This window comes from Eulemur rufifrons, chromosome 2, assembly GCF_041146395.1.
Source record: "Eulemur rufifrons isolate Redbay chromosome 2, OSU_ERuf_1, whole genome shotgun sequence".
Taxonomy (NCBI): Eukaryota; Metazoa; Chordata; class Mammalia; order Primates; family Lemuridae; genus Eulemur; species Eulemur rufifrons.
In genome coordinates, this window is record NC_090984.1 from 44,438,777 (window position 1) to 44,464,807 (window position 26,031).

The 26,031-nt window shown below is 40.6% G+C and overlaps 1 protein-coding gene across 4 annotated transcripts; it reads right to left on the bottom strand.

The window, feature by feature from the left end:
• Positions 1-516: 516 nt before the first annotated feature.
• Positions 517-10,934, bottom strand: DUT (deoxyuridine triphosphatase). Of its 4 annotated transcripts, none has more exons than XM_069460251.1 (7): positions 10,798-10,934; positions 9,594-9,732; positions 8,677-8,768; positions 6,944-6,988; positions 1,394-1,468; positions 1,162-1,232; positions 517-598 (listed from the first exon to the last, which is right to left on the bottom strand). In XM_069460251.1, the coding sequence occupies exons 1-7, from the start codon at positions 10,820-10,822 to the stop codon at positions 542-544; spliced, it is 504 nt and encodes a 167-aa protein (XP_069316352.1). In that variant the 5' UTR covers positions 10,823-10,934; the 3' UTR covers positions 517-541. The 4 variants fall into 4 exon arrangements, with proteins under 4 accessions (XP_069316352.1, XP_069316335.1, XP_069316359.1 ...); XM_069460234.1 differs by lacking the exon at positions 10,798-10,934 and adding an exon at positions 10,266-10,564; XM_069460258.1 differs by lacking the exon at positions 10,798-10,934 and adding an exon at positions 10,266-10,317 and having other exon boundaries at positions 9,594-9,710.
• Between the last annotated feature and the right edge of the window lie 15,097 nt (positions 10,935-26,031).

Sequence of the window (26,031 nt, forward strand, 5' to 3'; positions counted from 1 at the left end):
AACATATCTCTACCCAGTCAGCCCAGGATCTACCAAAAGATAAACAATAAAAAAAAATTAAACACAGAATTCTTTTCTTCTAAACTTCACAAAGAATCTTAAGATTTAAAAAAAATTTTTAGACTAGTGAAGACAAAGGAAGAACAACGAAAATCTTTAACCTCTCCTTTTCATTTCTTTTAGTTCAACATACGGAATAATTTGTATCTGTGAAAGAATTAATAAGTTCATTGAATTAAACGTATTGCTTATGACTTAAAGCAATTAAAGCAAAGTAAGTTGAAGCGGTATCATACATTGAATTAAATACACTTTGCATTTAGGTCACCACAAAGCAGATTTACATACAACTATCAATTGCAGAAAAACATAAGAAAGTAGTTTTTATGTGATCCCAACAGATCATAAGAAAATGAAATATTTTTATAGAAGGTAAAGCTATTAACTTTAGAAAAATGCAAAACACTAAAGTACTTTAAGCAAAAACTCTTTAATTTTAAGAAAAAAGTACAATTTCTCATTTTCTATTCTCAGCATAAGTTTAATTCTTTCCAGTGGAACCAAAACCTCCTGAACCCCTTTCAGTGTCATCCAAAACCTGAAAAATAGAAAGGTGGTAGGTAAGCCTTGTAGTTAATTTTAGAGCCTTTCAGTTCTTCTCCCCAGTTCCTAACATAAGACGTTTATTCTTGCTATATCATTTTTTCAAAAGGGAGATAATAAGATAATTAAATTTTAATAAAGCTCCATAAATTAGATTACTTGATAATTTTTTTAAATCTAAGGAAATAGAAGTTTGTAGTATACTTAAATAATTTATTAACCGAAGTAATGCTACATAATATCTACATGAAAAACATTTAAAGAAATTCTAAAACTAAAATTTTAATTTTGCTTAAAATAAGTCTAGTCATATATACTATTTAGTTAGAGAGCATAATCCTCAAAACTAGATTTTTTTTTTCCTTGAGATAGGCTCTCACTATGTGGCCCAGGCTGGTATTGAACTCCAGGCCTCAACAGATCCTCCTGCCTCAGCCTCCTGAGTAGCTGGGACTACAGGCATGAGCCAGTGCACGTGACAAGATGACATTTTTTTTCTTCACTTAAGTCTTAAGATGTTATATCACTCACTCTTTACTTAGCTTTTATATTACTTACTTGAACTTCTTCTATTTCGGGATAAAAAATGCGTTCACAAATGAGCTGCGCAATCCGATCACCTTTTTTGACTTCAAAGAAAAAAAACACAGAACAGTTTATTACGGATATTTTATTGATGCATTCTCTATATCCTGTCTTATTCTATGGGAATCTGAAGAGTCAATGTTATTTACACAGACATAACTCAGAAAACTCACTGCATTTATGCAAACGTATGTATTTAACATACCTTCAAATTTTTCTTTGCCAAAATTAAACAGTACGACACCAACATTTCCTCTATAATCTTCATCTATGACACCAGCTGGAGGAAAGAAAAAATATTATCTTGATTTACGCTATCAGAACACCAGGGGAATAAGATTTTCTCAAAATCATTCTTACATAGCTCTAAGATTTTTAACCCTACAATTGAACAAATCAACCTTGCTCTAGTACTATGTAAAGCCTCAAAACCAAGAAATATTACTAAAATGTAAATAAAAACTTAGAAAATGGGTCCTAATTTTCCAACCTGTCACCCTTATCAAATGGTAACCATTTCCTGCTTTAAGCTGGGAGTAGCAATTACCATCTCCAAACTACCACCTACTCACTGCACACTTGCCAAAAAGACTATAGGAAAATTATGACTTTGGTTTTAAAGGCTTTTCCTGGTAGCAGCTTCCCACTAATATCCAGATTGAAATACGATAGAGTCATAAATAAAAATGTCAAAAAGCCTGAAGATCTGCAGTGGAATCAGTCAACACTAACATTCTTAAGCAGTAGTCTTACAAATACCTGAACATTCCATTTTTATAACAAAACGAAGCTGAACTTTTCAGTTCATATTCTTCCTTTGTTTAATTTGAACCACCATCCTTTCTTAGAGCATGATTTCTCAGAAGACATTAGCACATAAGCTTAATAATGAATATACTTTTATACGTGTAATTGGTACCTATTTTGAGATTATGAACACAGGGACAGATCTTTACAAGACAGACTTGAGCCAAGTCCTTGTCCAGGCCCAGAAAGCTACATTTACCAGACTTGCTAGCATTTATTTTTGGGCCAAGAATTTAAAATGTTTCCATAAACACAAGCACAGATAATATAGGTACAGCAGGGCTTCTCATTTTCTTTTTTTATATTGACATATGATTCACATATAATTCACCCATTTAAAGTATACAATTCAATGGTTTATAGAGTATTTAGAATTATGGGCCGGGCACGTTGGCTCACACCTGTAATCCTAACACTCTGGGAGGCCAAGGTGGGAGGACTGCTTGAGGTCAGGAGTTCAGGACCAGCCTCAGCAAAAGGAAGACCCTATCTCTACTAAAAAGAGAAAAAAATTAGCTGGCCTTGGTGGTATGTGCCTGTTGTCCCAGCCACTCAGGAGGCTGAGGCAGGAGGATTGCTTGAATTTAGGAGTTTGAGGTTGCAGTGAGCTATGATGAGGCCACTGCACTCTAGTCAGGGAACAGAACAAGACTCTGTCTCAAAAAAAAAAAAAAAAAAAAGGAATTGTACAACCATCACCAGTCAATTTTAGCTTTTAGCACATTTTCATTACCCCCCAAAAGAAACCTCCTACCTATTAGTAGTCACCTTCCATCCTCCCCATCAATTTCCTTTTATACATGTTAATTCTTTCCCCTGTTTGTGAAAGGCTGAACGGGATTCACGTGAAACTAATTGAATGTAGCTCCATTTTACATCTTACTTCTTTTAACACCCTATCCCCTAAAAAAAACCCTTACGAAGGGGAAAAAAAAAAGGAAATAAAAATAATCAGGAGTTTAGCTCAATGGGTACTAATGCTGTCTGTCCATATTTCTAATTAGTTGAAGGTTTTTTTTAAGAACAAGGATAATTCCTAACTACACGCCTTCAATTTTCTCATATAGGAAAAAAAGGCAAACTCTTAGTTCCTCCATGGGGAAAAACACTCAGAAAAAACAACATTTTAGATTTTTCCAGTAGATTACAGTAGAATTTTAAACGAATCCTTGTGCTTTATGAATAAATTACTAGGGACAAATAAATCTGAATTTAAGCACTTCTTAAAAGGTTCCTGATGCAACACTTTTAGGCGTTTGAATAAATCAATATTTAACAGTGAGGATAAGGGCGAGTCTAAGAGTGGGCTGAAAAGCAGCAAAGGCAGTTGATCTCACATCTGTACTGAAAGAAACAGTTCTTTTCTAGTCATACAGGGACAACTTTGACCAATTCAAAAAATACTAAACTCTGGTTTCTTTCCCCACTGCCAACTGACCATTAGTTTAGACCTTAATATTTATGAAAAAAAATTGATATAAAGATGGGACCAACTGTTTTCTGCATTACCTATTTGAAGAAAATTTCGACCGCAGGAATGATTTAAATTAGATTTAACAAAGAAAACCCTCAGCACAGCATGTTGTTCCATGCTGGAACAAATGACCACAGAAGGCTACGGAATTTCCATGCTGGGAGATTCTGAGGTACAGGTTAATAATCCACCTATCTCGAACAAGTCAGAGAAAGATAATGTGTACTGACTGACTTCTGAACTCTTCTGTTCCTACTTTATCAAATTTTAAAGCTATCCAAATAATGCAAATATATATAAGTAAAAGCTAATAATGTTCCTTTACCCTCCTTGAGGTAGCCAATGTTACAGTAATATACTTTACATATTATTTTACTTTTCCACTTAAAATATCATAGATACCCTTTGAGATTAATATGTATGTAAATATTAGCTATTCCTTTTGGATATAAGATATGGAAATACAGTACCCATTATTTCTATTAACTATTCTCTTACATAAAAACAGACATTCAGGTTGCTTTCACATTTTGCTATAATAAACAAAGCAGCCTTTGCATTATGTTCCTGTACATTAGTGCTTTTTTATTCTCATCAAATAGGTTGCAAAAACCAGTTTCCTGGGTCAAAGGGTGTGTGTATTTTCAATTTTAAAGGCTACTGCTAGATAATTTCACAAAAAAGGTATAGCCATTCAATACTTGAGAATGCCCATTTGCAAAATCCTTGCCAGTACCAGATGGCAGTAATCTTTTAAATTCTGGGCAGTATGATGGGTAAAATCATACTTTTGCATTACTTTACTTTGCATTTCCCTGACAATTAGTGAGATTGGACTTTTTCCCTCCCATATGTCTGCTTGACATTTACATATTATCATCTCTATGTTATTGATGATTTTTTTCCTTATCTGTTCTTTTTCATATGAGTTGCAAATTATTTGTTTTTTGACTTTATGGTATCTTCTAACACACAAAAATAGTCCCTTTTTGTAAAGACCTCTGCTACATATCTGTACAGCAGTCACATTAGGAGTACTCAAATGGTTACGTGTCTTGAATTCTGCAGAGCCAGGTGATCTAACAAGATTTTATGCTTGGGGCACAAAAATGTGAAAAGCTTTTGACTGACTAAAAGAAATGAAGTCATTTGAAGTCAATTAAAATGTATGGCAGAAAAAAAGACCCTCAATACTTTTTCTAGCATGAATGCCAATGGTATAAAAAAATTCAATAGTTTCAATTTCACTCACTTAACCAATTGTCATTTGACCCTCAAGAAAAACCCAAAATATATTCCTTCTCTGCATAAGGGATATAAGCACCAGGGATATTTCTCTTCATGAGAAAGCAGAAAGTATCTTGAAGTTATCACTGGAAAAATCAAGCATTGGAACTGGCAGAGTGATTAACTGACTTCAGGCAAAAGTTTTACTGTGTCAAGAGTTTGGCATGTCATTCGTTGGAAACCTTTTTTAATGAAAACTATCCACACCTACCAGATGTGAATTCTGAACAGAATCCTGCATACTCACTTTTCCCTTTGACCCTTATTTACAGCCTGGGATTTGTAACAACAGCTCTCTTCAGAAATAAAAACCATTGCCAACTATGATAAACTTGTGCCTAACAGACATGTTTAAGATACTCTGCATCCAAGAACACACCACAATGTAATTTTATGAATAACACCATACCCACCACCAGGCAAACTAACTTTCCATTTCTTTTACATGAATTTTTTTCCAGAGGGTTGTTTTAAACAGAGCAAAAATTAGTAACAAAGTTAAAAAAAAAAAAGTTTCCACACTGAAAAAAAAAAAAAAAAATCAGTGAAGTCCCTAGGGGACAGAAATTATAACTTACAGAATCTAGTATGTGCCAAGCACCGTATTAGATGCTTTACATACATTGTCATTTAATCCTCCCGCCTCTCAGAGGCAGGCACACTAATTTCCATTGTACAGATGAGGAGACTAAGCCTCAGAAAGGTTAAGTAACAGCTAGCTAATCAGTGACAGAGCTGGGACCTAAACCCAGTAGTTATTCCAAAGCTTTATTCCTTTCACAACCTTTTGAAATTTCCTTAATAATATATACAATCTTTTATATCCTTACGTTACAGTCCCAAATGACCACACTTGACCTTGTTAAAGCATTTTCAAACATTAAGACTAACTTACTGAGCCCACGGAATCCTCATCCCAGGGTGGGCTGTCGATGTCAATCCCTGCTACATACAACTCAGCTCCCCTTTAGTCCCTAAGAACTGTGAACTTTCAGGCTCCTGTCTTGTCCTATAGCACCACCTAGTGACACCAGGGGGAGACACCAGGCCCTTCCAGGGGTGGAGAACCTGCGTCCTTGGGGCCACATGTGGCCTTCTGGATCCTTGAGTGTGGCCTTTTGACTGAATCCAAATTTTACAGAACAAATCCTGTTAATAAAATTTAATAATGGCTGCAGTTTTGTCTGGGATAGCCAGGCCTTACAACATGCTTAACCTGCAGTGGCAGAAAACAGTAAGCTAACTTACGACAGTGTTTACTTGGTGAAGGAGATGGGGCAGGGTAATCTCCAGATTTAATTGCAGTGGAAAGAACAAGGGGGTTGGAATCACATGGATACAGACTTCTGTTTGTATTAACAAGTAGGAACTTGGGCTCATCTCTGAGCCAGTTTCCTGATCTGTTAAAAGGCCTTGATAAAGTAGCTCTGTAAAAACGGTTGGAAGAGGAGATTCTAGCATACCTACTTACATGAGGACCAAAATGTCTTGTTAAGTGGAACACTTACTATTATGGGGATAAAGAAGGGTCAGGACATCAAGTCTGAGATCTGAAGTAAGGAACCCTGTCAGGAAAGTGAGACTTTCCTTATAAGATGGGGTGGTTAGAAGTCCTACAGCAATTGCTTCTAGATGAATAGGCAATGAAAAAAAAATCCTACAGCAAGGGTGGTTAGCAGTGAACACTGAAGCTTCTTCATGAAAGGGCCACGTCAGGAAGTTGTTAACTTTGGGAGACATAAGCAAGGCTTCACTATAAGGAAAACAGGTGTCACTGAGGACTTTCTTGACAAAAATTTTTTTTTTAACTTTTTGTTTGTTTTTTTAAAGACATGGTCTCGCTCTGTTGCCCAGGCTGGAGTGCAGTGGCCTGACCATAGCTCACTATAACCTTGAATTCCTGGGTTCAAGCAATTCTCCTGGCTCAGCCTCCGAGTCGCTAGGAATACAGGTGCACATCACCACACCTGGCTAATGTTTTTATTTTTGTAGAGATGGGATCTCGCTATATATATTGCCCAGGCTGGTCTCAAACTCTTGGCCTCAAGCTATTCTCCAGTTTTGGCTTCCCAAAATGCTAGGATTACAGGCGTGAGCCATCTCACCTGGGCCCCTGAATATTACTTTCAAACAAAGACAAAGTAAATACTTACAAACATTTACAGAACAAAAAAGTAAATATATTACCTCCTACATCTATAAAATGTTTTGCAGCCAACCCAGAACGTGGAGCTGAAAATCAAAAAAAGAGACATTAGTTATTTTAAGGGGAAGGGAAATACTGGATATAACCGATGCACTTTAAGCATGTTATTCTCTTCTCCTATGTTATCTTCATCTTAACTTTAGCAGATGGTTCTGAATTAAAGAACATTTTTATCATACTGGATTACCAAAGTTGGAAAGACTAGTTTAGAAAAACTCAACAAGGTTTTAATTTAATGCAGTCAATTCAGGGTTGATTTGTGGTGTTGTAGATGTGGGAGAAGGACTGCTGGAATGAACTGAATGGGAAACGAGTAGGGACAAGCATAGATTGCTCCTTCAAGAAATTTGACCACAAAGGGGAAGAAAGAGAAGAGTCGACTTTGGTGTCAAGATGGGAGATCTGAACATGTACAATGTAGATGGGAAGAAGAGAGACAGAGGGGGGAGGAACAAACCTAACCGAACGGTAGCAGAGCATAGCCTAGAACTTGGGACTCCTCCTACTCAGGATTCAGATGCCAAAAGATGTGCCTGCACGAAACACATGAACCAGAATAAGATAAAAGGCCTAACATCAGTCAAATAAAATGCCTAAAACCAAGCCTCGAAAATTCAATTCCAGTATACTTTTTATCCTAAAAATGAAAAACAAAAACCAAGTTTATGTTATACTTGCTGACTTAAGTAAGCATCAGGCCTATCACTAATGATCCTAACTTCTAGTTTGTCATTTCAGAATAATTTAAATCAGGCACTTCGTCAATAAATGCTACCTCTTCCTGCCTTGACTTTTATTTCAATCCACTCCTGCCCTTTCTCCTCACCAAAAATTCTAAAACCAGTCAATGATGCCAAAAAGAGATGAGGAGACAGCCCATCTTGTTTCTTTTAAGGGCTGAAGTATTAGCTGTTCTCCCACTCATGGCTATCAAGATAGTACTAGTCTAGCTTCCTTCCCCAGAAAAGGGGGGGGTCACGGTTCCATTTGCCCCTATATGTTTACTTTGAAATCAGTCAAAAAGTATTATGCTCTTGAAAAGAAGTTTTGAACTCTATCTGGCGACAACTGACTCGCTCCAGAAAAATCAACCTTGTTGAAGTGCACTCCATTTTGTCCTAGCTCCTCTCAATGAGGCATTTCTCTCTAGAACACTGAAGAGTATCCTTTACCCTAACCCCATGGGAGGATACCCAAAGAACACGTTAAGTGGGCTGATATACTCTGATACTAACAGGGGTCAGAAGTTTTCCTCTCATAATATAAAATGCCAGGTGCCATTATCCTAGGCCTCTCTGTCTTATTCACAAATATCAGCCACTCTCATCATTGTCTTCACAAAGAAATCTGACCTCATATGCAGTCGAATCCTTGAAGAGGGAGTTGGCATTAGCATTAGAAAGAGCTCTAGTTACAAATCACCTAAGTTTTCAGTTTTTCTCACAGTGAGGTGTTCTGAGAACAGTATCCTGGGCCAGTGTGAGCCTAAAAGCTCCGGTAAGGAAGCAGAAGTAAATAGGCAAAAAGAGATGGAGGCTAAAGCAGATATGCAAATGAAGGGTTTCAAATGGCTGTATTTGCCTCCAGGCGTAGTGCTTCTTGACACAGCCCAAGCAATATCCCTTCACTTGTTACCCCAAATGAAACTAAGATGAAAGAACGTATCACAAAGGAAGAGCTTGACAAATAGTTACCTGTTTCTTAAATCACTTACCTACTCTTCCGTAACACCCAGAAGGAAGAGCTATCTGAATGTCTGTCTTCACAACAGCTTTCTCCATAGGTGGTATTGTGTAATCATAGGCACTAAGAAGGTATTTCAAAAACAAAACCGAATTTATTTATAAAATTGTTTTTATATTTTCTTTGTGATCAAGCATACAAAATTGTTTTATTAATATATTTCATAACATAATTCATGCAACCTTGGTTTCTATAATCAATCTTGCTATGATGAATTTCTAATTCATCGTTAAAAAAGTTTATGAAGGTAGAAGTAGATTCTTTTAGCTTATTAAAATGATGACCGCTTTAAATAATTACCCGTGAATATTTTTGGTGGAGGAAAGAGATGTCGATATTGTGTTAATGAATGTCTTTGTCCCTGAACAAAAACTTTATTGGGAAATAGAGGTACAAATTGGCATGAGGGGGCACAAAGTCAGACTTTTAAAAGGTGTATGTTTCACTAACATAGTACGAAAAGAGGAAAATGAAGAAAGAACCAAGAAAAAAGGCCAAATAATAGCCAATAATAGCTAACACTGCTTAAGTCCTTACTATGTGCCAGGCACAGTTCTAACTGGCTGACGTACATTTACTGATCTTATTCTCACAACAATCCACTATGTGATTAGGGAAAACCTACAGAAGGACAGAAACCATATATATATATATATATATATATATATATATATATGAGTTTGTTTCCGTAATCTTCTCGGTGAATGTTTCCACCTGTGGCAGCAGATGGCCTGAAAATAAAAGCTAACATGCCTTGGAGCTCTACGGCTCAGGAATTGGTCCTTCTTTGCGGGGATAGCGACGGAGGAGGCAGAAGGCAGCCCTTCTCAGCCTCCTGGCCAGGGCCGACCACCCAAGGCGCGCGGAGGCCCGGAGGTCCGCACTCACCTGTACAGGTCGTAGCCCGCAGCCCGTGCGGACCCCCGGGTCGGGGCCGTGGCGTGCTCCGAGAGCCGGGCAAAGCGGAGCTGCATGCTGCCCTCCTCCGCGGGCCGGGCCCGCTTGCTGGGGGAAACAGCAGCGGTGTCTTCAGAGCAAGGCATGGCAGAGAGAGGAGAGTGAATGGAAAAGGGAAGGAGAGAGCGCAGGATGAACCCTGAGGCACGGAACACGCCAAGATCTAAATTTCCCGCCAGCTCCTCCCCACTCCTGGACGGGCCCATAGTTCTGGCTGAGAAGGGAGGAGAGATTCAAATTTTGGGTTAGAAGCCCTTCCCGAAAACCAGATTTGGGATTGGAAACTCCTGAGCCTTAGTAAACCTTTCAAATTCAGCGCACGGGTCCAATGTAGGGGGGCAGCTTCGGTGGCCTCGGTCACACACAATAGAAAGCCACAGTAGCCTCCCCCCCCAATTAGGGGACCGGCATGGACTCGCTCCCGTGCGCGTAGGAGTCGCGCGCCCTCCCACATCCCCCATCGCCTGAAGGCGGAGGGCTTCCTTCCGGGTGGCTAGGGTCCTTTGGCCCGCCGCTGCCGGGCGTGGCGGGTGCCGCGGGACGGACAGGTAGCATCCCCGCGCCTTAGAAAGCCTGCCCTTCCAGCCTGGGTCCCGACTTTACTGGCTCCGCGGCAGGCTCGGCTCTGGCGGCTGGCGCTGGACGCCGTCCGGAGTGTCCGGAGCAGGGCGGCTGGGCCCACGGTTGGGCCTGGCTCGGAGAGTCCGGCGGCCTCGGCTCCCTGCCCGGCGCTTGGCGCGTTTTTAAACACCGAGCGGAGCAGAGACGGAAGGAAATGGTAGCAGAGTGCCGGGCGAGGGCATAGTGGTGTCATTTCCCCCAAGATCTGGGCTGGTTGCCTCTCTAGCGCCTCCGGCCGCGCGCCAGGCCTGCACCCTAAAGACGTGTCCCGGGCACATGACCTCGGAAGCAGTAACCGCTGCCTTCTGGCTGGGGCGCAGGGAGGCGGTGCGCCGGCCGCCCGAGGCTAGCGAGGCTAGCGCGGCCCCTGGGCCCCAGGGAACGCGGCGCATTCGGCGTCCCGAGTCTCGCTGCCGCCTCCGGGTGCCTCTGCCTCCCGCCCTCCCCCTTCATCTTTTCCCTGGCCGCCATTTTCCGAGAGTGCCCGCCAGGCCCTGCACCTGGGCTGACCTACTTGGGGCGGCACCGCCTGCGGCCATGACTCCTCGGGTTCTGATCTCAGGTGCTCCCAAAACAACGGAACCGCATCACGGGGCTGATGACAGCTGCTGCTGCGTCCAGTGTCTAGGCTGTGGGCAAGACAGCGCGCTCGATTTCCATGCAGCACCGAGAGCGCAAGACGATATATTGTTTACTCTTAAAGGAGGCTGGGGGCGCGGGCGTCGGGATAACTGCAAGGACAACACTCTTAAAATCCTAGCGCTGAGGCTTGGGAAGACCACAGCCAGACACAGGGGGGAACCCCGTGGCTAGCATTCCAACGAAGATCCTGGGCCACGGTGGTGTAACTTAGAGCGGAGATGAACAAGTAACTCTAGATCATTGTAAATTGATTTTTCTGGGATATTAGTATCTCCAGTTATTTCCGGATCTGGCACAAAAATCTGAAAACCCTATTGAATGCACTTTTATTTTCAAAGTTAATAGAAGCTGTAGGGCAGTTTTAAAAAAATGTTAGTGAATTATTGGTGAAGTTGTCAGACTTCCTTGCTGTGCCTTTCCTCACAGGCCCCACCTTTTCAGTCTCCTTAACTGGCTCTTCATCTCTTCGGTGTTGGAATTCCTCTGGATGAGGTTATGGAATATACACTCTCTGCCAAGATTTTAAATATTACCTATTCCCTTGAGGACTCCCAAATTTATACCTATAGCAACACAATCTGAGTCCTGCTACTTTTGCAACCTCATCTTGAGCCATCATCATCCCACTTGCTCTGGTGCTTCTGGCCACAGTGGCTTTCTAACAGTCTCTAGACCCACCAGACTTTTTCTTGCCTTGGCTTTTGCTTCATGTCTTTTAAATCTATTCATCTCAGGGCAGCCTTCCCTGACAAACTTAACTGAAGAATCTGCCTTGTCTTCCCCTCACCACCATTTTCTCTCAGTAATTAGTTTGTTTCTATTCACACTACTTATTACTACAATCTGTACATCTTTGTATTTATTTTCTTGTTTGTTGTCTACTTCCTGTAGTAGATAGATACAAGCTCCATGAGGATATGGACCTTATATGTCTTCATTTACCTCTGTATTCCTGGTGTCTGGCTTAGTGCTTGGTTGGAATGGTGCATGTTAAATATTTATTATATGAATGAATGATAGTGATCCTACTGTCTCTAGTCCATCAGACCCTTGTCTATTATCATTTTGCAAAGTCTTTTAGATTTTTCTGTCCACTCCTTTAATTTTTAAGCAAACACTTTCTCAGTATAATGTTTTTCAAGGGTTACAATGAAAAACAGCAGTCCCTGCCCTACACCTCTATACGCCATCACCCCAAGTCTCATTCCTTAGGGGCAACACTTCCAATTTTTTTTGGCTGTTTGTATTGGAACTTACCTCCCTGTTTCTAGATTATATGTTGCTATTTTTTTTTAATGGTATAGAAATTATCTCAATAGGTTAGTTTAGGATTTAAGTCTCTTACCCTCACCATTCTGAGTGAGTTCTTAGTTTTCTAACAATGTTTGGATAAGTCAGCAGTTCATATTTACTTTATCATGACCATGTAAATATTCACAACTGATATGATTATTTCCTTTTTTTACTCTTGCCCCCGTCAAGTCAGTAATTGCCTTGTTTTTCCATTTGTCTTTGTTGGTGGTGTATTTAATTTACCTATTGCGTTTTTTTCCCCCAAATGCTGTAGTGGATCCAATACTTCAAACGTGTATCACATGGAATGAAACAGTGAGACATGTCAAATCCCCATTAGTTCCATTTTTCGCCTGGAGCTTGCCTCCTTCCTTCCTCTATTCTTTTTCTCCAGTCTGTGCTGGTGACTCTCTAGTCCTAGGACTTCCTTCACCCCTCCCTTGTATTAGAACCCTGGTTTTATGGCTCTAATATCTTCCTCTTAGTGTTCTCCCTTGTTTTGCTGAAGTATTTTTTCTAGTAATTTCCTAAGGAAGTTCACATGAGAGAGAAATTATTTGAGTCCTCGCTTATCTAGAAATGTAATGACTGTAATGACTTCCTTTTTCATAGATCCAGATAAAAATCTCACTTCATTTGTGAAATTTCCTTACAATCAGTAGTGACCTCTGCCCCATCTTATCTCTTATAACACTTACTATATCACCTGTTAGTCACTTAACCATATACTCCCACTGTGTAATCTTCTCATGTGTATGCATTTTATCTTTCACATTAATAAGAGTCATAAACTTTTATGAATACTTCAAAGCACCTACTTTAGTATTTTGCACAAAAGTTATTTGTCTGGCTCATTATAATACCTAGCACCAAGAAGGTATTCTGCTATGTTTTCTGTTAGTATGGATACAGAAAGTGTTTATTATTATCACTTTTCATCCAAGGTTATTTTAGACTGAAAAGAGAAAAGGCCATAATCCAATTGGAAGAGAGTAAGAGGTTAGGGTTCTAAGCCAGTAATCATTTAATGGGACATTCTTTATGACAATGGAAACACTAGGTTATTAAGCATGAAATGTTCGATTTCCTTAAGTACTAAGTTTGACAGTTAATATCTATCTCTGACATTTCACTTTGACACCTCTTATTTAATTTTTATTGTGAAAGTACATCCTCAGTCTTTCAAATGCACGTTTGGCTTGTGATTATCTTTCACAGTTTTTTTAGAGCAATTTTTGTGGAACCATGGATAAGTGAAAAATTCGTGTTGTTTTCAAATATGAGTTCCATCATGGAACCAATGGAGTGCAGACAGCTCAAAATATCAAGGAAGTGTTTGGGAAGGATGTGGCTAATGAATACATGGTATGTCAATGGTTTGAGAAGTTCCATTCTGGTAATTTTAATCTTGAAAATGCACCACGTGGGCAACCTGAGACCAAGGTGGATAATGATAGGCTGAAAGCTGTAGTGGAAGTGATTTCATCTCAGCCTACACATGAATTAGCAGCAAGGTTTGATGTTACTATGCCAATGATGTTGGATTTGAAACAAATCAGCGAGGTAAAGAAGCTAGATAGATGGGTTCTGCATGAATTAAATGAGCATCAGAAGAGAAATTGTCTTGAACCTTACCTTTTCTTTGCTGTCACGTAATAAGGTGAACCATTTCTATACTATATTGTTATGTGTGATGAAAAATGGATTCTTTTTGACAATTGCAAGCATTGGGCACAATGGTTGGATAAAGATGAAATGCTGAAACACAGTCCTAAACAGAGTATTCATCAAAAAAAGCTAATGGTATCTGTTTGGTGGTCCAGTGCTGGTATTATCCACTACAGCTTCATGAATCCTGGTCAATCCATTAGAGTGAATGTCTACTGCAACTGACTGCATGAAATGATGAGGATAATTTCGATGAAGCAACTAAGATTGGTCAGCAGAGGCCGGGCGCGGTGGCTCACGCCTGTAATCGTAGCACTCTGGGAGGCCGAGGTAGGCAGATCGTTTGAGCTCAGGAGTTCGAGATCAGCCTGAGCAAGAGCGAGACCCCATCTCTACTAAAAATAGAAAGAAATTATATGGACAGCTAAAAATATATATAGAAAAAATTAGCCGGGCATGGTGGTGCATGCCTGTAGTCCCAGCTACTCGGGAGGCTGAGACAGGAGGATCGCTTGAGCTCAGGAGTTTGAGGTTGCTGTGAGCAAGGCTGACACCACGACACTCACTCTAGCCTGGGCAACAGAGTGAGACTCTGTCTCAAAAAAAAAAAAAAAAAAAAAAAAAGATTGGTCAGCAGAGACAGGCCAATCCTCTTGCAAGACAGCACTTGACCACATGTCGCACAAACAACGCTACTCAAACTGCAGAGGCTGGACTTGGAAATTCTCTGTCATCCACCATTTTCACCAGACTTTGTACCAACTGACTACCACTTCTTCCAGGCTTTGGATGACTTCTTGCGAGGGAACATATTCTATTCGCAACAAGCTGTGGAAAATGCCTTTCGTGATTTCATCGCCACTCACACTCCAGGCTTCTTCCGTTGGCATAAACAAGCTACTGTTAAGGTGGCAAAACTGTGCTGATAGTTTAGGCACATACTTTTATTAATTGTACTGCTTCTTGTATGAGATATGATAAACTGCACTTTTGATTCAAAATCAGACATTTCGTATTTAATGACCTAATATAACTCAATGTGAAAATATACCTTAAATTCAAGATAACTGCAGTCAAGGAGAACTAGACATGTTCCAACCACAATTTATTTCATGCTGTTGTCTTTATCAGAATATAGTTATCCTATCAGTCATGCTGATTAATTCAATTACATAAGCCTAGTGCCAACCTGAACCTTTTGAGCAGTGGTCCTTTTGGCACCAGGAACCAGTTTCATGAAAGACAAATTTTCCATGGACCCGGGTGGGGCGGGCGGTGTGGTGGGCAGTGGAGCTCTGCAGCCTGATCCCTAGCAGGCCACAGAGCAGTAGTGGTCTGCAGCCTGGGGGTTGGGGCCCACAGCTTCTGAGAATGCAAGTAGGTACTTTACAAGCAAAGTTCTTTCCTACCTTTGCCATTATGGGAATTTCTCTCTCCTTTTAACAAAGACGTACATGGTGATTACTTTATGCCAGATATATTCTAAGTGCTTTAAATATATTAACTCATTTAATCACAACAACTAGAGGAAACAAGTTCTATTATTATCCCCATTTTACAGATGAGAAAACCAAAGCACAGAGATGTTAAATAACTTGCCCAAGATCACACAGCTCACAACTAGAAAGAGGTTAAACCATGACTCAGCTTCAGATAGTCGGGTGTCAGAGCTCTTGCACTTAGCCACTGTGCTCTGTAGGTTTATATCTGCCGTATTGAGGCTCTAGTAACTCTTAATACTGAGCCTGCTTTTGGTGCCAGAACACCAAAATTTAGAAGTGCTCCTTTATTTCAAGCTAGATATTTTTACACCAGAGAGCAAAGCACCAGAGTCAGGCTCTGCATGAGTGAGAAGTATGCCTATCTTTTGTAAAAAGGCAATTGCAATAGGGGAGCTGGGAAGAACTGGTTTACAGGCAGATCCATTTAAGTAAAAAGTACATATGTATGTTGGCTAGCTGGAAGTTCATTCTTTTAAAACTGTTTGGTCCAAAAAACCATCAGGAAATTTCCTGGAATGTCTTTATGTTCCCCCAGGAGTATATATGCCTAAATCTGAAAATACTTAACTAGTGTATAACTGTGAAATCCGCAAATATGTTCCTGCCAGGTTCTTGGGAAGAATACAAAGATCAGATAAATATATGCAGACTTTTGTTTTTATAAGACCAGTGCAGGGATCTTAAGCATGGAAGTAGCTCAGTAGAGTGACACTAAGTTGAGTGGCAGTTAAATAAACAGGTAAGGAGCTAGCAGATAATTAACAAAACAAGGATTTATTTTTACAAAATTACTTTGGACTAACTCACAAATTACTGCCTCATTGTACTACAAAAGTACAAAGAGATCAGAATACTTAACCCACGAACTCAGAACTACAGCTCTCTCTAATACAGTAAATACCCACTCTCTCTTAACTAACATAATCCTCATGAAAATCTGACTCTGAGTTAAGCCAGTGTGTGTAGAAATACCAGGAGACAAGATTTCTGTAATTACAGTCCAGAGAAGGACTACTGTTATTTCCTTTTAAAGCATCATTGACTTTTCAGGAAGTAAAGAATATAAAAGCAGATGGCTTAAGAGTCAGAGTATACAGAGAATCACCTAGAGGGCTTGGGTAAATGCACATGTCCAAACCTTACTACAAATTGACATCCAAAATTTCTAGGGTGACTCTGTTGCCCACTGCTGGTTGAGGACACTGCTTTAGGGGATTTATTGCTAGAAAATCTGCTGGGGTCAAGACATCCTGGAAAGAATTCCTTCACATTTAACCAAGACTGCTGGCTTTACCAAAACTACTACACTATGGACCATTTTCATAGAGGCTTGGTGACCTTAAATACAGAAGCAGAGCCAGAACCTTTGTTCTTGGCAATAAATTTGTGGTACAATTTTATTAAGAATAATTGTAGTCCAGGCAGCATTCAGAATCTCTGCTTGTTTCTTAGTTATGCTGAATTCAGACCATTACAACAAGTCACAAAAGATGCCCCAACAACAGTTAAATAGTACTAAAAGGCTGAAACAGTGTAGAATGTAAAGTGAAATTTTGAGTAATAAGGAATCTGATTTATTTGACAGTTTTAATTGCAAGATTAGACAAGGGGGAAAGAGTTGGGTGGGGAGATCATATAGACTAAGCTGGAAAGCTCTTCAAGAACAAAAGCCAGTTCTCTAGGTATCCACTGTCTCTCCTGGTTTGTATGATTTCTTTCATATTGTATCTCCCTCTCTCATCTTTGGAGAGCATCTAATTGGACTGGAAAATTAACTATATAATGCAGACCATCCCTACTGAGTCAATTCAGAGATTAATTGTATGGTTCTGTCTGGCCAGAGGGGCAGAACTGGTTTCACTCCAGCACACAGACTGTTTTCATGGTAGTAGTAGGGCAGTATAATAGGCAAACACTGTGAGACTTTGTAAACTGCCCAGTGTATTCCAATTATTAAACATGTTTGGTGATGAAAAGCCTGGAAACTTCTGTTGTCCAATCTCTCCAAGGAATCTTTTCAGGTTATCTTCAGTAATATTCATTAACTTTTCAGCCTGACTTTTGGCTGATAAATTTCAGAGTATCATGATGGAAGCTCAGGCAGTGTTCCTATCTATAATTCTATTAATATTAAAACAAATGAAGATAAATATAGACCCAATGTCAGAAACAACTAATGTCTGGAAATCTATATTGCAAATAAGGGACACTAAACTGCAATTATTGCAGCAGAAATTTGGGAACTAGGAATATTTTAACACATTTTGTAAAAGCTCAGGAATCAAGATATTCGTCCTTTAAAATACCTAGTTATGTCTTAGTTTGGGCTACCATTACAAAATGCCATAGACTGGTTAGATAACAGAAATTTGTTTTCTCACATTTCTAGAGGTTGGAAGCCCAAGATCAGGGAGATCAGGGTGCCATCATGGTGGTGTTCTGGTGAGGGCTCTATTTCTGGCTTGCAGATAGCCACCTTCCAATCGTGTCTTCATGTGGTCTTTCCTCAGATTAGGACTGCACCATTATGATCTCACTTAATCACCTCCCAAATGCCCCATCTCAAATATCATCACATTGGGGGTTAGGACTTCAACATATGAATTTGATGGGGGAGGGGGACACAAACATTCAGTCCACAACAAGAATCAAGATATTTTTCCTGGCTCGGTGTGGTGGCTCACACCTAAAACCCCAGCACTTTGGGAGGCTTAGGCAGGAGGATCGCTTGATAAAATACTCTCACAAAATCAATTTGTAGCCTTGACCAAGTGTCTTAATTATTTCTCAATGTAATAAACATTTCTTTGTAATATTTGCAGGTTAGGAATAAATTTCAGGTCACCAAATATATTTCTGTGTCATGGGGCTTCTTTAAAGGGCTTGAAAATTTCCCAGGAAAGCAACAGATACCCATCTCTCCCATGTTTTTGACCCAGGAAAGGTGAGGAGGGTAGGGGCCTAGGATCCTCAGTCAATTTTCTTTGCTATATTCTTCCTTTCTGCTGTTTTTCCTCTCTTCCTGTGGGTTAAGACCTCCCTTTCTTTATAAACTTGTTGGATCTCACCCTTTCATACCCTGGAGCAATAAGGGGAAAGTAAAGGAAAAAACCTGGATTACCAAGAAGTTATTTTAAAAGTATTATCCCTTTTACTTCTAATCAATATGTTAATATGAATGATTCATAAAATTCTACGTGGAATGTGGCCAAAATAATAGGATGAATTCTTTTGGAATAACAATGTGATTGCCTTCTTGCATTTCATTGTTTACCTTGAAGTAAAATATTAGTTCTGCAGAATGTTAATAGGAGTTTCATGCTGGCAAAAGTTTGGGACACATATCTTTGGTAATTATGGATTAAATAGTTAAGGTCGTTTCTGTATGGCAGGACTTCTCAGAGTCTTTAATGAACATTGTGAATCTCTAAGCCGGGGCTATGTGCTCTGTAGCATTTCCCAAACATATATGACTACAGAACCACTCTTCTCTTTTTAAGATATATTAGTAGTCTTTTGCTTGTAAGTAACAGAAACCAACTTGAGCTGCCTTCATCCACGAAGAACATTTATTGGAAGAATGGTGGGGTATATTGTTCAATCTATTAAATTGAACTGCCAACCCTCAGGAAGAGCAGGTGGCTATTGGAAACTTTGTGATTTTTTAAATATATTTCACCTTGATCCTTGTTTGAAGTCAAATTTAGCATCCGGTTTTACTGTTTGTTTCCATTTTTGTTTTACATCTACATTATGATCTCTTTGAGTTATCCCAAACCTTCATTAAGGCATGTTGCGTACACGGTTAATTGCGTTTTAGGCTATGAAGGGATCAAGCAGAAAATGGGAGTGTGCTCTCCTTCCTCTGATTTTAGCCTGATGATGACAGCATTGCATTACAGAAAATCCTAGAATTCCCTCAGTAATCAACAGAAGTGGTCTGAGGGCCCAGGTTGAACAGGGAGTGGGAAGAGAAGGTTCTGAGAAGAAACTAGGCAGCAGTGAAGATTTAGACTTTAGAACAAATGGACTCTCAAATAACCTGGAGGAAAGTGAGCCATGAGATGGGAGAGGCATTCGCTTGGGATACACAGTGACTCCCTGTAGCTCTGTGTAATTCCTGGTTGAGCATCTCTAATCTGAAAATCCAAAATGTTCTAAAATCTGAGACTTTTTGAGCAGCAGCATGACACCACAAGTGGAAAATTCCACACCTGACCTTATGTGACAAGTTGCAGTCAAAACAGGCCCAAAGCACATGGTTTATTCAGCATCCCCAAGGGGTTACTGTAGTAATCTTTTAATCGAAACACAGAAAGTAGGTGGAGATTGAAAGCCTGCCATTGTTTGCTGTTGCTGCTGTTTAATAGCTGATACAGGTATTCTGGTGATGCTACTGTGCTGCTTAGTTACTCTGAGAACATTATCTTTTCACTGTAGTCATGGTGTGTCATATTTTTTACTGTTAAGTACTTGTGTGTAAGAAAATGATTGCTAATGAGTAGCATATCAATTCAAAGTCAGGAATGATGGTGATGCCAAACAACAGTGATTGTCCCCATGGGTGGCTAAGATAGTGACACCTTTACTTTCTCATGGTTCAATTTACACAAACTTTGTACATGCACAAATTGTTTCATGCACAAAATTATTAAAAATATTGTATAAAATTACCTTAATGCTATGTGTATAAGGTGTATATGAAACATAAATGAGTTTTTGTGTTTAGACTTGGGTCCCATCCCCAAGATATCTCATTATGTATATGCAAATATTTCAAAATCTGAAAAAGTCCGAAATCTGAAACACTTCTGGTCCCAAACAGTTGAGATAAGGGATACTCAACCTGTAAATGCTTCTTGGTATGCAGGAGGCAGAGTTTCCTGGCAGGGAGGGAGAGTTAGGGGAGTTGGGTTGGTTTCTTGGTGGAAAAAAAGGCCTGGAGGTGAACAGAATGGCTTTCTCTGAGGCAGGAGAAGACTCAGAGTGATTCTAAGCTTCAGTATTTGCACTGTCCAGGGTTCGGGTATCAATAGGAACACATCTATTTGTATGTATTGTCAGGTCTGGCCTCTTGGTGGACTGTTGTGCTGGTTCTTTGGCTCTTTCCTTGGAAAATTCAAAAGCAGGGCCAGTGCGATGGAGTGACCACAGACAGGAAGCAATTCCACACAAACAGCTTTTGTATAAAAGAAGGGAGCTACACAAAGTGAAAGTACATTCCAGAAAGGAACGGGTCAGTTTCCACGAGTGGAGAAAGATGTTGAAGACTCCCAGGTGGTTTCCTTTTATTGACCTGGTCTGGGGGAGGGCTTATGGGAGGTGTGGGATGTTACCAGACGGTTGATATACATGATTGACAGGTGTTCTTATAACAAAGCTGCAGCTCCACAGCTGTGTATGCCTCAAAATCTCAAGTTTCTGCTTTTTGCAGTTGTTGGCTGTGTTTTCCTGTGGCCCCTTCCCTGCTCTCCCCTGCTTCCCCACCCCTAGGGACCACTCTCCTGGCCTGTATCTGCCACCTGTAGATTTGGTCCTTGCCTAACAGTATTATGAGTAAATTGTTCTCACTAATGTGAATGATTACTTTTGGGGACTAAAGGAGTTAATAGACTAGGTGAGTAGAACAGGGTGAGATTGTGTAGGGCTTAAAAATTGGGCAAAGAAGTTTATATTTGATGCTATAGGTCAAATGCTTGTAAAGCAATGGAATCAATTCTTTAAGACTAATTTTATTCTGAAGTACACTATGTAGGATGATTAAAGCAAAGCTTTTCCTATTAAAATGGGATCAGGGTGCCATGATCCTCCCATCTTCCCCTCTTGGCGGGCCCAAAGGGGACACCGCAGATCTTCTGATGCTCTTAGTTTGATAAAATTGCCATCCGTAGGCTCTGGAACAGGGGAGTAGAATGAGTAGGTGATATTTGACAGAAGTTTGGTGGAATAAGATTTTCTAAGATGACTCAGATATTAAAGAGGCTGAAGAGATTGGGAATTTTCTATTGTGCTAATCCAAGCTTGAGTCGATGAAGTCTATACTGTATACATTTCTATTGCTGCTGTAACAAATTACCACAACCTTGGGGGCTTAAGCAATACACACTTATTAGCTTACAGTTCTTTGGGTCAGAAGCCTGATACAGGAATCAATGGGCTAAGATCAAGGTGTTGGCACGGCTGCCATCCTCTCTAGAGGCTCTAAGGGAAGATCCTTTTCCTTGCCTTTTCTGGATTCTAAAGGCACCTATATTCCATGGCTTGTGACCGCCTTCTTCCATCTTCAAAGCCAGCAACAGCAGGTTGAGTTCTTATCATGCTGCCACTGCCATCTCTCTGGTTCTCTGACCACAGCTAGGAAAGGTCCTTCTGTGTTAAGGATTCACGTGATTAGATTGGGCCCACCCAGATTATTCACGATAATCTCTCCATCTCAAAGTCCTTACCCTTAGTCACACCTTAGCTGTGTAAGGTGATATATTCACAGGTTCTGGGGATCAAGGTGTGGACCTCTTTGAGGACCTTTCTTCTGTATTTCCAGAAAGACTTAGAACAGATATTTTAATTAGTCGGTAGGACTTCCCTTTTAGCTGGGTTGATGGCCCAATAAGTCAATTTGATATAGAAATAGGGTGGAAGACATGGAGGAAGATATTGAAATCAAGTATTAGTCACTTGGGTAATTTCACCACTTTTTTAACCATTATAAGACATGTAAAAGTCTCTGTCTGCCTGTTTGCTGCCTTTGGGAATCAGCCCTGTAGTCATGAAAGCAGGAATCTAGGTGTCAGGAAAGCTTTCAGATCTGGGATCAATATGGCTTACAAAAGCAGGCCTGATCTGCTCCTTAGTGTCCCCTGGGATGGGCTTATTTTCCTGCCTTCCCCAACAGCACTGGTACCTCTCTCGTTGGCTCCCAGTTGCAGGGTGGTGGGGAGAGCATCTTCCTCCCTCCTCTCTTCTTCCCCTGTGTGGGTCCCAACACAATTAGTCCCACTTCCTGGATGGAGCTCATGGGGCCAGGGAGTGAGGTCGGAGAATGGTTGTGGAAATGCAGTAGAAGATGGCTTCGGGGCCACACTGGAATTGGTATGTGGAGATGCTGGTGTCGACTGGGTGGGTGGTTTGGGGGCAGGTGAAGGTCGTGGCAATCATTCTGAGCAGACCTTGGGCATGAGAGCCTTTCTATACTATTGGGGGGCGGGTGGCTCCAGGAGAAAGGATGCCTAGTTAAGACACTAACTTAGACAGTTTTGATCTCTTTATTTCTCAGTCTCATTGGTTGCACCTGATTTCCTCCATGACATTAAACAACTGTTGTATGATTTTTTCAAATTAAAAAGGAAAAGACAGACACAAAAAGGTTATGTTTTTCATCTATGCCTGTGTAAACAAACCCAGTAATTACCATAACTCAAATTGCTGCTGAAACTCTCCATATTTTAATGTGCACACTGTTGCACTTGCTACTAAATCTCTGCATATATGCTAGGAAGTTAATCCTGAATTAGGAAACTGAAAAACTGATTAAAATAAAATTGGGCCAAGTCCATGATTTTTATATTCATAAGATTCAAAATTTCTGTGAGGAAATGTGCAATATGAATTGAATTATCTTCCAGAGTAATAACAAGGAAAAAAAAAGGGAAACTGAAACAATGGCAAAATATGGGTATTCATGCAGGGAGATGTATGAATTAGGTTTGCCGTGGTTTCGGTTGATTGTGATTCAATATTCTGCCCCTGTGAAACAACCTTTCCTCACTAGGCTGCACAAACTCAATTCTCTTCAGCCTAAAGTGGATATTATCCAGTTTTCCTATAGCAGTATTTCCTCAAATTTTGTACCTTTACCAAAAGAAGTTTTCCACTGAGCTTTGAAGATAGCATTATTATTCCCTCATAAGTGTTTTAATCACTGCCTTTCCTGATTGCCTTTAGGACAAAAGAGCCATTGTAAATGTTCAAAGAAAAGTCAGGGAGGTGAGAGTTCATTGTTTTTGTGCCTATAGGCATGGGCTAGGCAACACTGAGTGTTAAGGAAATCATGTAGAAAATTCAAGTCTCCACATTTTCTCTTAATGAATTGAAATAATTGGCCTGTCCCTTGTTTCTTTGCTCCCTCCAGACCCACTCTCTGCCCCTTTACACCGTGTTCTCTGCCCCAGGAGGCTGCCTTCTGTGGACCTCACCAGCTAGCTCCTTTGTCTTCTAGGTTCCATTTGGGTGTGGACAATAGAGAGCCCCAGCAGGAGGTGAAAGGGAGAGGGGAGGGTACGGCCAGGGACCCCCTGGCTGTCTGTGTCCCTCCACTGGAGACCATTGCTCTGATCAAGGTTGCCCTTTCTCCCAGGCCCTGGAAACTCCTTTCTCCCCTTTCCCTTTAGGCCTGGTGAAGCGGGTAAGCTTGCATTGTGACTAGCTCCCAGACACTGCACTCTCCCCTGGGCTTTTGGGTTCCCACGTCTTGCCCATGCCTTTGTAAACAGTCCCTTTAGTAAGCCCTCCTCAAATTATCCTAATTTGTGCTCTCTGTTTTTTACTATGACCCTTACAGAAACAGAATCCCGTTCATCTAGTCCTGCTGATTCCGTATCTAAATATATCTACATTCTTTCCACATTCTGAGGCCACCCTCATCTCTTACCAGAACTACTAACTCATCTCCTTGCTTCCACTCTTTATGGCTTCAAATCATCTAAACATTTCCTGTCACACATGAGATAAAACCCAAATTCCCTGTATGAGCAAGGTCTTGTCCTTCAACTTCTTGAATCACATTCATCCCCCAGTCCTAACACACAGCACTCTCTCTTCTTGCCTGGGTCTTTCGCCCACATTGTTCACTCTGCCAGGCCTGTTCTACTCTCTGCTCTTCAACTGGGTAGCACCATCAAAGACAAAAACTGAGCAAGTAAAGGCAGTGATTTTATTCAAATCTACACTCCAAATTTGAAGATTAGAATGTGTATTTGTTTTCTATCCCTGCTGCAAAAAATTACCACAAAATTAGTGGCTTAAAACAACAGAAACTCATTCTCTTTTACAGTTTTGGGGGCCAGAATTCCAAATGAGTCTTACACAGCTAAAATTAAGGTGTCTCCAGCACCACATGGCCCTAGGGCCCTTGCCTTTCCTTGCCTTTCCCCACGTCCGTTTCCTTGCCTTTCCCCACGTCCAGAGCTGCGTTCCAAGGCTCAAGTCCCCTTCCTCTGTCTTCAAAATCAGCAGTGCATCATCTTCTCTCTGTTTCTCTCTGCTTCTGTCACATGACTTTCTTATTTCTTATAGTCAAATTTCCCTTTGCTTCCTCCTTACAAAGATATTAATACTTGTGCTTGTATTTAGGGCCCCTGCAGGTAAATCCAGGATGACTGCCTCCTCTCGAGATCCTTCATCACATCTGCAAAAGCCTTTTATGAAGTAACATTCACAGATTCCAGAGATTAGCGCCTGGATGTCTTTAGGGGCCATTACTCAGATGACTATAGTGTGCCTCAGCAGGGTAGTTCTGCCTTAGACTTTTACAGGGAAGCATAGACAAGTTACAGGTGGGGTAATTTGCAGCTGGGATTGTTTTCAACCAAGGGAAGTTTCAGCGGAACAGGAAATGTTCACTTTTGTGTCTAGCTACTTTCAGGGGGACAAACAATTCTAACCTCAGCTAATCGTTCATGAGACAAAGGACAAAGGGTCTGTGTCTGACCTTGTCTGCAGGCTCAGGCAAAAGGCGAAAGGCCTGGGTTTGACCTTGTAAACAAGGAGTCATCTACAAGTCTTATAGGAGTCAAGAGAAAGAGTTGACCGTAATGCTTATCTGTCACGTGCGGAACGGTGGTCCATTGCAGCTAGCCGTTTTCAGAGAACCTAGTTAAATTAAGTATGTGTGTATTCTTGACCCATTTTCTAGAACACAAAATGTGGGGTGATCTCTTAACTATTGCTGTTTTCCAGGAGCACGGGGCTCACGGAAAGCTCGGCATTGTCAGCACATTCTCAACCTTAAATATTTTTCGTAGACACCCTCCCTGCGTGCCCTGGAACTACGGTTTCCATTATTCTCAGTCATAGTTTCCTCTGTATTTCCTTCACAGTATTTTTTCACAATTTGTAATTAGTGTGTGTACTTGTTTGCCGTTCTATCTAAACTTCTAACTTTTTGAAGACAGGGAATGTGGATGCCATATCTTAAGAGCTTAGAACAATGTAACTTCCTATTTGAGAGCCTGACACATTTTTGCTAAATTGAATTGACAAAAGACCTTATACCAGATGGCCAAGAAACTCGTGAGGGGCTGTTTAGTAATTACCTCATTGGTAGTGAACTAAAGGAGGATGAAAATAAGTGATAAAAACAAAGGAGAGTCAGAAATCACAGGCAGTAGGACCAGCACGTTCCGAGACCCCAGGTGTACAGAGCTGTGTGGCACATGGCTGGTGCGGGAGGGGTCTGTGCAGGGTGGAATGAGGCCCCATAGTGAGTTGGATACCAGACCCCAAAGGAGCTTTATGCTTTCCATTTCCCTCAGTGCTCTGCACTCATTCATCTTTCCAACAAATATTTTTTGAATGAGTTCCACGTCCAGGAACTGGTCTAGACTTTAAGGATATACCAGGGAACAGAATAGACAAAAATAAGTCTC